The sequence below is a fragment of the Talpa europaea genome, assembly GCF_964194135.1.
Source record: "Talpa europaea genome assembly, chromosome: 7".
Lineage (NCBI taxonomy): Eukaryota > Metazoa > Chordata > Mammalia > Eulipotyphla > Talpidae > Talpa > Talpa europaea.
In genome coordinates this window covers 82029205-82044049 of record NC_140074.1, presented here as the reverse complement: position 1 = coordinate 82044049, position 14845 = coordinate 82029205, and the positions used below count along the sequence as shown (strand labels likewise).

Genomic DNA, 14845 nt, shown 5'->3' with positions numbered 1-14845 from the left:
CCCGTGAGGGCCTCCGCGCGTCTCCCCGCAAGCCTAGGTCGCAGGCGCGGGGACCTGGGCAGCCGCGATCCCGGTCTGCATTTGCTTTTCAAGCACGCCAAGCGCGCCGCTTTTCCACGCAAGCTTACCGGCAGCCTGGGCTGTGTGCGGGTCTCCCGGGTCTTTGTTCTTCTCTAATCTCAGCCACAAATTAACGCCTCACTGTGTTAGGGTCTTTGAGAAGCAGCCCCTGAGCTCAAATCCATTTCAAAGGATTCTGGGAACATTCCATAATTGGAGACCAGTCGGGGCAGGGGAAGAGGGGCCAGGAGGGACAGTGACCAAGCGAGAGAGTGGTGGTGGGTGACATCCCGTGTTCAGCCTGAGCCCGGGACAGGCAGCTGCAATAACTGGTATAGCTCTGAGCTGGTCCCAGTGGGGGCAGATGTGCTGTGCTGGTGTCCCCACAGGAGCCCTAAAGCTCCAGCCCTTCTCGCCATCCAGGTGGGAGCTTCTGTGGTCCCGGGTCCAAGCAGTTAGGAGCCTGTAGCCAAACGTGGAGCACGGGACTTGGGAAGGGGGTCTGAGTAGGGGCTATGGGGCCTGCTGTCCTTGGGAGCAAGCATGTCCCTGGAAAGAACTAGAACAGCAGCCTGGTGAGCTTTGCCTCAGGAGGAGCCAAAATGCCAGCCCAGAGAACCCCAGATCATCAGTTTTACTCACCAAGGGCTAGAGTTGGAAAAGGAGCCATGAGTGGGGCAGCAGCGTCCTCACACTGGTGTCTCCTCATCTGGCTCACTCACCCTCAAGGAGGAACCATGCTCCTCACTTGACATTGGCTTCCCTGAGCAGGGCTGAACCTCCTCACAGCCCTCCGAATTCCTCCTCCCCCAAGCCTGGCAAAAGCCACACCATCTATGGGTCTCCTGAGTTGGCTATGACTCACGTCTCAAGGGCTGATGCTGCCCTGATGCTGTGGGAGTCACAATGCCAGAAGTGGGTTCTGGTAGGTTCTAGATACTTCTGGGAGTTGATGTTGCCTTGTCCTATTCCACAGGAGAATCATAAGCTACGGGATCAGAATGATGACTTGAATGGACAGATCTTGAGCCTCAGCCTCTATGAAGCAAAGAACCTCTTTGCCACCCAGACCAAAGCCCAGTCGCTGGCTGCGGAAATAGACACAGCCTCTCGCGATGAGGTAATGTTCCCACTCCCTTTGGGACCTGGCTGCTCCATTGTGAGTCCTGCCCCTATCCCTACCTGCCATGACAGTGAGCCCAGGCTGCCCTCAGCATGAAAAACAGACCAAGGCCTGGCCCGCAAAAGGTTCTGCATCTGCCCCAAGTGACAGGACAGAGCTGTGAGGCAAAGTAAAACCAGGTCTGATATCATGCATGAGGTGGCGGGAGCACAAGTGTAAGGGCAGAAAGGAGTTCATTTAGGTCTTAGCTCTGCCACAAACATGCCCAAATAACCTGCTGATGTCATCTACCTACATGCTCCGCTTGGCAGTCTTGATTACAAATGCTTTTGGCCAGTATCCTCAACTTTTACCTAAAAATGACCCACAGGGCCTCCCCTGGTGGCGCAGTGGGTCGAGCGCTGCACTGTGAAGCTGTCTGCAGCCTCTTCAGCGTGGCTTTGATCCCAGCCAGCCGGCAAGAATCCCACATGGTGCGGCTGACCTCTTGTCTCGCCCGTTGCTCCCCTCAGCAGTATATTTTAGTCAATCCACCCGTTCTGTTCCCCGCTCTATCTCTGGTGAATCCTCTCACCCTCCCGCGCATCTGGCCTGTACCCCGGTTCTTGTATGCATGAATAAAAAAAATCTTTAAAAAAAAAATGACCCACATCTGTGCACCTCCACAGACCAATCAACTAGAATCACTGAGTGAGGGGCTGGGTATCGGCATGTTGAATACTTCTTGGCTGTAAGCTGAGCTGATGCCTTAGACTCTTGCGTTGGCATCCTTTTCCTGTGGTTGATTTGGGAACCCACCTTGCTCAGGTCCTGCTGAGGCCCTTGGCCACGGGGCACTGCCATCCAGGTATCTGGGCTCTGCCCACACCCCAGCCAAGGGTGACCTCTGACCAAACTTCCTCCCATTCTCTTCAGCTCATGGAAGCCCTGAAGGAGCAGGAGGAGATCAACTTCAGGCTAAGGCAGTACATGGACAAGATCATCCTCGCCATCCTGGACCACAACCCCTCCATCCTGGAGATCAAACACTGAGACCAGGGGATTGCTGCAGAGAGGCCTCGGGACCCAGGACCAAGGAGCAGTCCCTGCCTGAGGAGGGGCCCTGGTCTGGGCCTCACTCCACATTGTCAGTGTACCTGGCCACCATGTAGCGTGTACTGGTGTGTGTGTGGGAGGCCGTGCACACAGCAAGGGGTGAGCGTGGGCCAAGACTGTGGGTGATGTCTGTGCAGTTAGCTGTTCGTGTGCTTGGTGGTCCCTTTGCAGAGGGTCCAGAGGTGGGAGGGGGTGAGGTCTGCTATCAGGAATTACTGTAATAACAAGAACTGGAAGCTTATGTTTCAGATACTGGATAAAATGATTCTACCTCTGGGGATAAGGATTAAAAATACTCTGAGTAATGGCTTTCACCCACCCCTATTCTCCCTGGGAGTGGGAGCAAAATTAGGGTCTATTCCAGGAGTCCCGGTGCCCAATAGCCGTGACCTTATCAGCCTTTTTGACCACCTTTCAAGCCCAGGTGCTCCAGCTCAGAGGAGGAAGGGGCTTCTGCGCCCCCTTGCTGGTGCTCTCTGAGAGGCGTGTGCGCAGTGTGTTTCAAGGAGCAGACTCACAGAGGAGCCAGCCTGGGGGTGACCTACATTCTGAGAGTTCTTGGCATTTTTGGAGTTCTCCATATACTTCCACATCTCTGCTGACTTACCTTCCCTTTCTGTTATGTTTTTAAGATGATAAAAAATAAGCAGCAGTTACTTGGGTGTTAAATGCAGGGATGAAAGGGAAGGAGAAAGGGGCTGGGGATAGGGGTGTCTAAGGCACATATTGGCATCTCCCAACCAAAGACATGACTTTCCAGGTGGAGCCCACTCACCTCCCCTAGCCCCTGCCCCATGGTTGCCTTTTAAGAGAAAATCAGGAAGAGACTGTCTGGGTGGCTTCCTCAGGCTGTGAGTGGGCCTTGCTCTCCAGTTTTCTGCAAAGCCTGGTCACAACAGGCGGGGAGGTTCGGCTTTCGGAATCAGAGCTCTGGGCTTGGCTCAGGAGAGCAGCTAGGCCTGTGCTCCAGCTTTTAGAAACAGCCCTGCCAGGGAGCGCTGTGAATGCCTTGCTGCTGGGACACAGTTGGGGAAACTGCTGGGAAACCTTAGTCTTCCATCCTTGTGGCACGTGGTGGGAGCCACACTATGGATTCTTAGTGGGTTCTCTTAGTCCAGGTGACTGGGAGTAGGTATGGTACTTTCTTTGAGTTTTCCAGTTTGTCTAAAATTTTGTATGACTTGTGATCATTTCCTTAATCCATATATTTTTATATAATCCATATGTATGGGTTATAGATAGATAGAAACATTAAGGTCTTATTTCCAACCCTCCCCCCCCCCCATAGTTCCTTGTTTTCTTCAGTACTGAAATGTGTGGAGAGTTTGGGCATGTTAGGGAGGGGCATGGCAGCTGAGGGGTGTCCACGGAGAAGAGAGGGGAGCAGAGGGTGAGGAGGTGCCTGGGTGCTTGGGTGTGTTCCCTGCTCGAAAGGACAGGGCTGTGGCCAGGACTGGTCTTCATCTACCCAGTCAGCTTTTTGCTTTTTTGGATTTTGCGAGTTCTTTTTAAGCCTGCGTATGGCATTTGTCTCATGCTGCAAATAATGGGGTTGCACTGGTCTGACCCATGATTGGAGCCACCCACACCAGGAAGACTGGGCCAGGAGTCAGTCTTTTGGAGCCTCTTGTAACCTCCTAGAACACTGGAGTCCCTTGAGGGTCTGAGAAGAAGAGACAGTGGGAATAAGGTGTGAGGAGCAGTTCTCTTGTGAATTTGCTAACAGGAAGGAATGGCCATGAATGAAAGGAGAGGAAAAAAGAGAAAGCATGACTTGGCTTTGCTCTGGGTTGCACATCGGTAGGGGTCCTGCTGAGAGAGGCCAGCCAGACCAGGGTCCTGTTCCTTAGGCGGCTCATTCCAGGTGGAGCACCTTACATGCACTTTATAAAATTTCACCTTCCCTTTAGCTACAGTGGTGTGGAATTTTAGAGAAGCCCACAGGTGCAGGAGTTACAGATTCACAAGGAAATTTCTGCCACAGGGCCGGGAGGTGGTAAAAGCCATAAACCTGCAATGCCACCTCCCTCCTGTAGGGGGTGCGGCGGGAACAGATCCCTGGGATCAGCAGGGAGTCTGAGAAGCCCTTCTCCTCTGGACCTGGAACAGTGCATTGGGTCTTTGTAATGAGGCTGAATTCCTCATAATACACCCCTCAAACCCAACCTTCTTACTTCAGCCAGAATACATGTATCTTTTTAAAATGCTCTCCTGTGCTTGAAATCTGGGGGGAGGGGTGCTGCAGATGCTCTAGGGGTGCTAATCCTACGGCGGCTGGGCAGGTTCCAGAGCTGTATCTACTCTGGGTACAGGGGGGACAACCTATTGCTCTGTTTTCTGTCTCCTTCCTTCCCTTTTGGTTGGGACTTCTCTCCCAGTGGGGCTTCTAGAAGGCTTGCAGGAGGCCCTGTTAAATTTGAATTTGAATTTCAGGTAAACAAATTTTAGTGTACGTGCGTTCTGTGCAGTACTCGGGACATATCTTAAAATGGGGAGATTTTTAAAATTCTGACCAGGCTGACTGCCAGAGGTGCAGATGCCATGGTTTGGGATGGAATGTGGCCCCAGGCATAGGGATGTCGTAAGACTTCCCCAGGTGATTGTGTTCTGTTGGGAGGAGAGGGGGCTTTTTTTTTTTTTTTTTTTTTTTTTGCTAATCTTAGCAACTCCACTAAGTAGGGATTAGCAGAAACTGGTCTGAAGTTTAGAGGAACTTTTCAGGGGGCAGGCATGGGGAGGCAGCAGACTCACATTTTACATGGCCCAGCCTTGCATGGTGTCAGACGCCAGCAAAACTTGTTGGATTTTATTTATTTTATTTACATATCTAGTAGAAAAGGAAGCACCTACTGGATCCGACAGGCCCTATTCTGTGGCAAGTTAAAAGAAATAAAGTTCTAGAAAAAAGAGATTTTTTCAGTCTTGTGTTGGTCAGAGTTAGACCTAAGTTGTTTTATTTTAAAATTGTAGATTGAGAATTTTCAGGGGAAAATTCCTTTATCTTGACTTCATTTCTGATCTATTGAAAATACAAAGCTCGAGAACCTCCCAAAGCGCGTGGAATTGGAACCGTGGTTCTCGACTTGGGCTACACATTGGACTCACCTGGAGAGACTGAGCCTCGGCTGCTGATTTGCTGAACCACCGGAGGCTCAAATTTGCCTAGTGTGGGGGTGACCCAGGTATCTAGAGGTTTAAAGAGCTCCCAGGTGATGCTAATACACAGTCCAAGTCTGAGCCCCCTGTCCTAGAACGTTGCTGGCTAGAGGTAAGGAAACTGGGTGTGATAGAAATGACCATTCTGCTGGGATGTCGGTGGCTTTTCCTGTTTTGATGTCAGATGGTGAGAAGTTAGCAGATCCCTAGCCCCCCAGGACAGGAGGCCAGAAACCCTCAGGAGCTGGTGGATCCGGCTGTATACCAGCTTGGGGCACAGCAAACCCAGGCGGGCAGGTCTCTGCCCGGTGACGTGGAGCCAGTGGTCATCCGTGCTAGGATGAGTCATCCATGAGCCTCTCCCAGAGTGGGGGGAGAACAGACTCAGGGCTGCGGGCTGATGAGCTGGGCTGTTCCTCAGAAAGCAGCCTCAGGAACACTAGCCACCTACTTGGCACAGCTCAGCAGGAGGGACCCTGGCTTTGTGGGTTTGTCTCTGATCGCTTGCAGGCTGGGAGGGTGAGGGTTGCCCCATGTCCTCCAGGACCCAGGCCCACACCAGGAGGCTCTGCCGGCAAGTCTGATTCCTGGCCCAGCCAGGTCCTGGTGGCCAGGTGGGTACAGAGCAGGTTCTTTTGTTCTAATGAGGGACTTCACCACCACCAAAGGCCTACCCGGGTCACTGGGGCCTGTGGACTGGGGAGAAATGAAGCCCTCTTTGGTGTTCTGTGCATGTGAACTTAATACATTAGTAAATTCAAAGCCTGATGGCCACAGGGGAAGTTCGGGAGTGATTAGTGTGCCAATAAAATGACGGGGCGGATAGGCCTACAGTGACTTAAGGGTTGCGGTGGGTTTTAGATTGAGGAGCATAGCCATTTAGGAGGTCAGTGCTGGCATCCTCCAGTCTTCCTCCTTTGGGACTAGAGCAGCCCCTCTGAATCATGCTTCGGGGTGCTGAGCCTGTTGAGGAGCCTCAAGCTAGAGGGACCATGGCCTCCCCGAGTGACATGAAGCTGAGCAAGCCCCTTCCCTTCACGTCTTAGGAACCTCCGGGTCCTGACATCCTGCTTTAAGTGCTTGCAGTTGGTGCTCCGAGCGCCCAGGTTCCTTCTCTCCCATTGTGACTGTAAAGTAGGGACGTCTGCCCTGGAGCCACGGGGTGGGGGTGCTGGGAATGGCATCCCAGGCTCCCCCTCCCCCCCAGCAGGAGCTGAGTGCTGTTGTCCCTGGGGGACAGTGCCTCCTGCCGGGACCCTCCGCTTTGCTGTGCTGCGCAGGCTGTGTTTTTGTCTGCATGGTTTGGGGTCTTTGTCCTTGTGCCTTTTTCTTCTTCCCTGTCACCACTGTACAGGACTTTCCACCGACCACTGCCCCCTTTTCTACGTCCCCTGGTTTACCCTGACCCTTCCCGAGCCTGTATATGTGTACATAGTGCCCCGCTGCGTGTCCACGTGCCTCACCAGGCCAGGTCTGCTCCAGGCGGGGCTCCGGGCGCGCTCCCCACAGGGTCAGACTCCGCTTCCCCTTCGCTCACTCAGCCGAGCAGACTTGGTCACTTGGTTCTGAAGTCTTCGTTATGGTCCTAAGTCTGGGCGGCTGGGACCCACTTCGTCCCTTGTCCGGCCTGCAGCTCGTTTAGAAGCCTTGCACACCAGAAAAGGGTGACTTTGTTCAAGCAACTTCTCCCGCCACCTCTTCCTGTCAATATTAGTTGAAAGCAGAGCGCACCTTTCACGCCTGGGGCATTGGTCCAGCAGGGACATGGGTCTGCAGCAGCTCAGCAGCCCCTCGGAGGACGCACCCCTCGCCTCCAGAAGAAGCTCTGACTATGCAGCGCCTAGTGCTCGGCGCAGGGCCTGGCTTCAGGCCTCCTGGCACCTCGTGACAAGAACAGACCCCAAGCGGGCAGAAGTGCCATCCCGCCTGCCCTTAAACAACTGCCGAAGGTGCTCAGACCCGGGTGCCATTAAATACCCCACCGATGTCAGGACACCGTTGGACCACGCATTCCCGAGGACTTGCTCTCAGCCCACCGGCTCCCTTCTTCCCAGCTCTTCCCACGCTTTGGCTGGGCCTCCTGGCCCAGGTGGAATAAGCTATGTGTGTGGCCTTGTGTCCAAGGGTTGATATGACAGCTTCGACTCTCCGTGGGATTCCACTTGAGTGTTTTTGCCCTTGGAGCCTCCATCTGGAAGCAGACTGTTTCGGGGCTGGGGTGAGGCCTCCACCTCCAGGCCTCAGGGTGCGAGAGTATGGGGTGAAGCTCCAAGGCTGCATCCCGGGGTCCCAAGGTCTTCACCTCCAGCCTGCTTCCAGCCAAAAGGAGCAGGATCTCAGAGGCAGGCACCTTCCAGGGAACTCTAATGTACAGAACCAAGGTGTAAATAAACAGTTTGCTTTTCTTGCCTGACTTGATGGTGAGTTTCTATGGTGGGGGGAGGATGGACGTGTGTGAATGGCTCCAGGGCTCCTGGGGACAGTCTCCCTTAGGCAGAACAGGCCTTACCCAGTGGACCTTCTAGGCCAATAAAAACTTGCAAAATCCAAATCTAGATTTTGGGGGGCAAGACTCAACTTTCCTAAAAGATTCCTTATTATAAATAAGTCACACTGCAGACCTTGCTGTAGCCTGCTGTCCCTCGGAGAGGAGATATGCCACCATCCCAGCCTCAGGTCTGTGATGTCTGAAAATCTTGTCCTCATGCAACTGGGTTCTCTTTCCCAGCAAGGGTGTCTCAGGGATCCCAGCTTGCTCCGGTCACTCTAATGGGGTCCCAGTGCCATGTGCTGCAGGTAGCCACCACGATTCCTGGGTCACAGGCCCAAGTCTGCCATGGGCATCTGGTTCCAGACTGATCCACCAGTGCTGGCTCTGCCAAGCCCCTAGGGTAATGAGGTGGCTTCAGACCCTTGGTTTCTTGTCCTCTCCTTGTCTGCCCCTTCCTCTTAATAGTATGGGGTTCCTGGGCTTTGCAGGTCACCCAGGCCCAGCACCTAAAAATGAGTCTGCCCTTCCCTTTCGGCCCAGACCCTCAGAACAGCAGGACCAGTCCCTCTCCCCTCCCCGCACCGGCCCCTGTAGCACGGGACTGCTGCTCACTGGATTTACAGCCTCCTGGGCTCATGGGGAAGTGGTCTTCCAACACTTCCTGAGCTCCCGGACCTTTATTCCTTCCATCTTCCTAACAGCTTCTTTACTTCCCAGGTCATCAGATTCTGTGAATATAAAAACACGGGATTCCCAGTTTATACTGAATTTCAGATAAAATTTTCAGTTTAAGTTTGTCCCATGTAATACTATAAAGGTTATTCATTGCCTATCAGAATTGCAAACATAACTGGGCATGCTGCATTTCCCACGCCTCTCCAGGGCCCCTCTACCAGTGAAGTGTCTCTGCATACTGACCCTTTACTTTGAGCCCCAGATTTCAAACAGATTCCTTCTGAGCTTGCCACTAATTCTGAGGCTGGTTCTGCTTTCCCCACTCCACCGTCCAGAAGCACTGCTGGCCTTTCTAGAAGCTGCACCCTGCCCTGAGGTTGTGTAGGGAGATCTGAGGCTATGAACGAACTCAAAATGACTTGACATGGAGGTGAACTTAAGCAAGTGGAGGGGAAGGCAATGGTGTCCTGGGGACACTGTGGGGACAGGGTGTTGCTAAAGAACCCTGGCATTAAATTTGCAGTTTGCTAGAGTTTCACAATAACTAGGCCATTAAGCCTTTTCAAAGCATCAAATGACTGTGTTCATGGGAAGATTCCTGGAACTGAAATAAGAGGCCAGGACTTCTTAGCTGTGGGGCTTTGAGCAAGTTTCTCACCTCCCTGAGTTGCAGTCTGCAAAGCAAGGGAAATAACAGTTCCTTTGTGACAGGAGTACCTGTCAAGGCACCAGGTGGAGCTCCAATAAGAACTTGCAAAATCCAAATCTGGATTTTGGGGGACAAGACTCAACTTTCCCAAAAGATTCCTTATTTTTATAAATACCGCTATTTGCCCTAACTGCAGTTTCTGCCATGGTCTTCAATGGGTACCTTCCCCAGCCCCATGTATCCCTGTGTCCAAATTACATTTTTCTGAGGACACTAGACACTGGGTTAGCACCCACCCTGATCCAGTATGGTTTCACGTCATTTGATTCTGTCTGCCAACACCGTGTTTGCAAAGAAGGCTGCATTGATAGGTACTGGGGCTTACAACTTCAACTTCTCTTTGAGAGGTACACAATTCTCAGTTTATTCTAGAGAAGAACAGCGCTGCTGTGGGTATCCATGTGCCCTCTGCACAGAGACATCCCCCCCCCCCCCCCCCCCGTCTTGGAGACTCTCCTGCCATCTCCACACCTCTCAGAGTTCACAGTTGCTGTAAAGGGAGTTTATTGTCAGATCTACCAATTCATGGACACTCAAATTGAGAACTTTCTAGAGTCATCCAGGTCCAGGCCAAAGTCTCCTGAGTCAAAAATATTGGAATGAAATCACTCACCCAAACAATTTAATTTACTGAGCACCAGTGTATGTGCCAGTTCTGCACCAGGCACTGCGGATTGGGACAGAATAGAGCGAGGTCTCTGCACCTGGGGTGGGTGAGACACAGCTGACTCTGGTGATGAGCAGCACCAAGGGGAAGGCCCAGGGGGCTGTGGGAGTTGGGGGCAAGAGCGCCAAGGCCAATAGACAGCTTCCCCAAAGAAGGGGCATTTCAGCAGAGCTGGAAGATTGTAGGATCTAGGAACTACATGTGAGGGACGCTTGTAGAAAGCACAGCCTTTTTGGGGTACAGTATCTGGGAGATGAGTGGGAAGGGCTGTGGGAAGTTGGGCCTGGTAGGCAGTGCAGAGCCCGCTAGGCTTAACTCACCCATTAAGCAAATGTTGTATCAGTGTTTACTAGATGCTGGTGTTGGCCTGGTGCTGGGCTTGTAACAGTGAGCAAGCAGCCCTGCTCTCCACCTTCACAGCTCAGGGAGCTTCTAGAAGAGTGGGGGCTTCTCAATCCAGGCTACCTATTAGAATCACCTGAGAGGGCTTTAAACCACGTGGAAATAGGTGATTCTGATTTGGGTGGGGTGGGCTACGGGCTGTTTTTCAAAGCTCCCTGACTGATTCGAGTGAGAATCACTGGTGCACAGTCTCGCCTATCACCCTCTGAAGAATCGGGAGAATTCAGCTAAGGCCCGAGGGAGATGACCAGGTGGGGAAGATTGGGCAGGATGTGGCAGAGGGAAGGGCCATGTAAAGGCCTTAACAAGAGACTCTCAGGGCAGGGAGCAGGCCGTGGCATCATTGCAGATCAGAGGTCAAGGAGCGACCGGTTGACCAGTCAGTGGGACCAAGTAGTTGCTGAGAGACGAACACGGTCTGGTGACAGGTAAGACCTGGTTTATTTGCTGACTGAAAAAGAGGAGTTGGAATCACCAGGTTGGGGCAATTGTTTGGGCAAGGGCGTCAGGCTTCGCAGGGCCTTGCCAGGAGCATCTACCCCCGCCAACCCATCTCTAGGAAATGACTGAACTAGGCCTGAGGGCAGATAAAGCCATTCTGCAGCCCCTCAGGAGCAGCAGGCCAGCTGGAGCAGCTGGTTCCAGAGATCCCGGGCAGCAGCAGGGTGCTGGGTGAGAGACCGGGGCGGGGGGGGGGGGGGTTCCCATTCCGTCCTTCCATTTGGCAGTCTGCTCTGATTTTTCAGCTCGGGAAGCTTCAGTGTCTGGAACTAGGGCAGCGGTTGGCCCCAAGGAGAGCAATGAGGAAGTTCACGTTAGCTTCCACTAATTTAATGTCGTAATATGCCAGGTGGTGTTCTAAGTGCTCGGCAGACACAGTCATGTAAATCTCGCGACAACCTATGATGAGGGCAGTAGTATTACTCCACAACAGGTGCTTTAACTGGCCACAAGTCACCCAGGATTCACACCCAGCTGCTAAGGGAGGAGTTGGTAGGTAGCAGGACTCGGCTGCAGTCCAGGAAGTGGGCTGCTCAGTGGGGAGGGTCGCTGCAGGCTGGGAAGGCTTCAGGAGGCGGCCTGGGCCTGGAGTTTGGGTGAGCTCTCCAAGCAGAGGGGCTATAGGGCCGGCATAGCTGGGAGCAAGGACATGGAAGTGGGAGCTGTAGCGCTCTGTGTGCACTGAGGAGGAGCAGGGGCAGTGGCCCAGGAAGGATGGTGGTTCCATGGTGGGTCAGCCTGGCTGGCCAAGCAAGTCCTTAAGGTGGGTTGAAGGGCTGATGATGCTCCAAGCTCACAGTGCTGAGATTAAGGGGTCTAGGATCCAGAAAGTCAAAACCAGCTTCTAGCCAGTCCTTCCTGGAACTAAGTAGGTGGCTGGATTGGAGCTGCAGGAAGCTCCACTTACTCTCCTGCCCTTCCTGGTTTGGCCCCAGCTTTCACTCTAAGCTCTGACGTTGATACTAGGTCCAAATTGAGTTCCACGATATTGGTGTAGCCTCTGCATTTGAAACAAACAAACAAACAAACAAACATGATGGTGCTCCTGAAAGACCCAAAGACAAAGGTGTTGAAGTCTGAGCTTACCTTCTGCAGCCCATTCGATGCCTCCTAGCCTGTGAGGCCCTCATCCCCATGTTCAACCCAGTAGGCCCTTCTTCCCTGACTGGCTTTCCAGCTTATCCAGTCCAGGAGGCCAAAAGCAGGCCTCTCACTGGTCTCTGGCAGCTTCTAGGCCAGATCCTCAGTGCTGTGGCCTGCAGGTGAGGGGGGTGTTCTGAATATGGAGTCAGGAGACTGGAAGGGGACAAAATTTCTAACTCCACTAGAGAGCCCTCAAGATGGTTCCGTTTTTTGAGGTGGAGTCAAAGGAGACCCAGCTGATACCTCTGCATCCACCTCCCCGGCCCTAGGGTAAGCACTAATTAGCATCTACTCTCCAAGTTGTGGGCCCTAAGAACAGCTGTGATAGTCTCTAAAGATAGGCACCACTTATTAATTCCCTCCCTGAGTGCAAGCCACTCCCCTACCTGAGGTGTTTATTTCCCCTCCCCTTGAATTTGGGCTGGCTGTGACTGCTTGGCTCAGTAGATGTAAAAATGTATCATGACAGAAGCAACATTCTGGAACTTCTGAACTTCTTCCTCTTGAAATGCACCTTCTTGGAGGCCATCTATGAGGAAGTCCAAGCAGCCATGTGAACTCAGGCCCTAAGCCAATAGCCCCAACTAAGCTGCCAGCCAGTGCCAGTCATGTGAGTAAGGCCTTATCAGGTCCTCCAGTCATCCCAACATCCTAGCCAATACCAAACGAAGCAGAACTGTTTCTGGTCAACCCACAAAAGCATTGTTTTAAGCCTCTATGTTGAGCTAGGTGTTTACACAGTATTAGATACTGGAACAGCAGGTCTTCAGCCATTTTCTGTCAGACTTCCTCTCAGAAGACTGTTTCCCAGAAGGACTCCACACATTTGGAGAATGACTTGGCCATCAGTCCCCTCACCCAGGTAGATCTTTCAGTCCAAGAGTCCCATGGAGAATCCTGACTGTCCACAGCAGGAGGACATGCTCAGACGTGTTCAGACAAAGAATCCCAAGGGCTCTGGTTGCTTAGGGGTAGAGCTCATTGAGGATCCTGCTTCGGATCCTCCAAAGCAGCTGATTTTATTTAGCCCATGAATCCTCTGTAGGCCCTCCTGCCCCTTTAAAGTTGCATCAGAAACTGTAAGCATTTTGTTAGGAGTGAATACCTATCAGCGCAGTAGTCAGGGAAAGGCAACTGAACTAAACGCTGACAAGGAAGAAGAGCACCAATGTGCTAACTCAAAGTATGAAAAGTGGTCTAAATTAAACATCTAAAATTGAGGCCATATACCCTCCAAAGAGGTTTCAATTTGTGCCCCTATCTCCCATTAACAATAGCCTTAATTTAGAGCTTTCTTGCTGGCAATGGCACTGGGAAACGTAACCCAAAGGGGAAAGTGTCAGCTTGCTACTGCACCCAAGGAAAAAGGTTCAAGCCACCATTTCACCGTTTAACTTGAGCAGTGGATAATGAAGAAGGCTGCTCAATTTTTAATTAATGCAGGACTAAAGCTAAGAGCTAACTCCTATTTTGTGGATGAGAAGCTGAGATTAAATGATGGCTGAGAAGATCGTGGGCATGATCCCAACCACATTTCTCCAGCATCAGGAAGGTTTTAAATACTCCATGCAAATAACCACCAGCCCACGAACCTAGAACCGAAAGATGCGTTAGTTGTACACAATCTCCTGTATCAATGGACTGTGAGCGCTATGTGATAAGCCACTGCCCAAATGTAGTGTGTTACAAGAGTGATTTGTTGTTTTCACAATTTCGTGGGTAGTCTGGTAATTCCTTGGCTGGGCTCATTCATGCAACCGACCAAAGGGTCAGTGGGGCCGGAAGGTGCCAGATGGCTGCGCTGACATGTCTGTGCTGTTGCTGGCTGGCGGGCTGGGCCTCCTCGTGGCCTCTCAGCCTCCAATAGCTGGACTGCCCTCCTCACACAGCAGTCGCAGAACACAGTGCTAAGACAGGGAAGGCAGAGGTTTAGAACTTACATATTTTGCCTCATTCTGTTGCTCAAAGCAAGCCAGGTGGCCAGTGCATATCAAAAGTTTTTGGGGGACAGGCGGAGTCCAAACCTCTGGATAGGAAAAGCTGCAAAGATTCTGTGACTGCCTTTTACAGACCACACCTCTCTGTTTAAAACTACTCCCTTCCCATCCTCATGACTTCCATCTTCCTTCCCTGCTTTTTCTCCCTAGACTTCTCTTGTCTACCGTATGTTTTACTTATTTAAGAATCAAAGCCACGTGAGGGCAGGTATCTACACTTCACTGTTACCGTTATAGCCCAGTCCTGAGAACAGGGTCTGGCATATAGAAGGTGCTCAGTGAGGATTTACTCCGATAATGAATGACGCTCTTACTGCTGTATTACGTGGAGGCATGTGAGGCTTGATTCTTGCCAGGAGCTCTGGGTTCAGGACCCGTTCTCTCACTTTAGTCAAATTTCAGAGAGTCTTCGTAGTACAAAAGTGCTGTATTAAAAATGGTACGTAGAAACTTAGAAAACAGAAGTTAGATTAGACACTCACGGCTGCTCACTCCTGGAAAAAGGAAACATTGGGCTCCTACCCTGTTTAGAATTGAACCTAAACAGATGCATAGCTCACCCCACCAGAGGGCAACTCAGGGAATGTCAGAGAACAAAGGAATCAAGGATTACCTATTTTTAAGTGTTTTATTAATTTTAAAAATATACTTTATTTTCCAGAGCAGTTTTAGGTTCACAGAAAATTTATGTGGGAATTAGAGTGAGTCCTTATATACTTCCTGTCTCCCTGCCCACTCCAGCCTCCCCACTGTCCATATCCTGTATTGGAGTCCATTGGCACAGCTGTTACAATGGGTGAGGACATCCACTTTTAAGGACATCAGA

The 14845-nt window shown here is 51.8% G+C and overlaps 1 protein-coding gene across 2 annotated transcripts in view; it reads left to right on the top strand.

The window, feature by feature from the left end:
- Window positions 1-2344, top strand: part of RAB11FIP4 (RAB11 family interacting protein 4) — a gene marked incomplete at its 5' end in the record, with an annotated part of 105336 nt that extends 102992 nt beyond the window's left edge. For both annotated transcript variants that reach the window (XM_084238194.1, XM_084238195.1), the window contains 2 exons: window positions 1037-1180; window positions 2099-2344. In XM_084238194.1, coding sequence (XP_084094320.1) covers window positions 1037-1180; window positions 2099-2215 — 261 coding nt within the window. In that variant the 3' untranslated portion in view covers window positions 2216-2344. The remainder of the gene's footprint in view (window positions 1-1036; window positions 1181-2098) is intronic.
- Between the last annotated feature and the right edge of the window lie 12501 nt (window positions 2345-14845).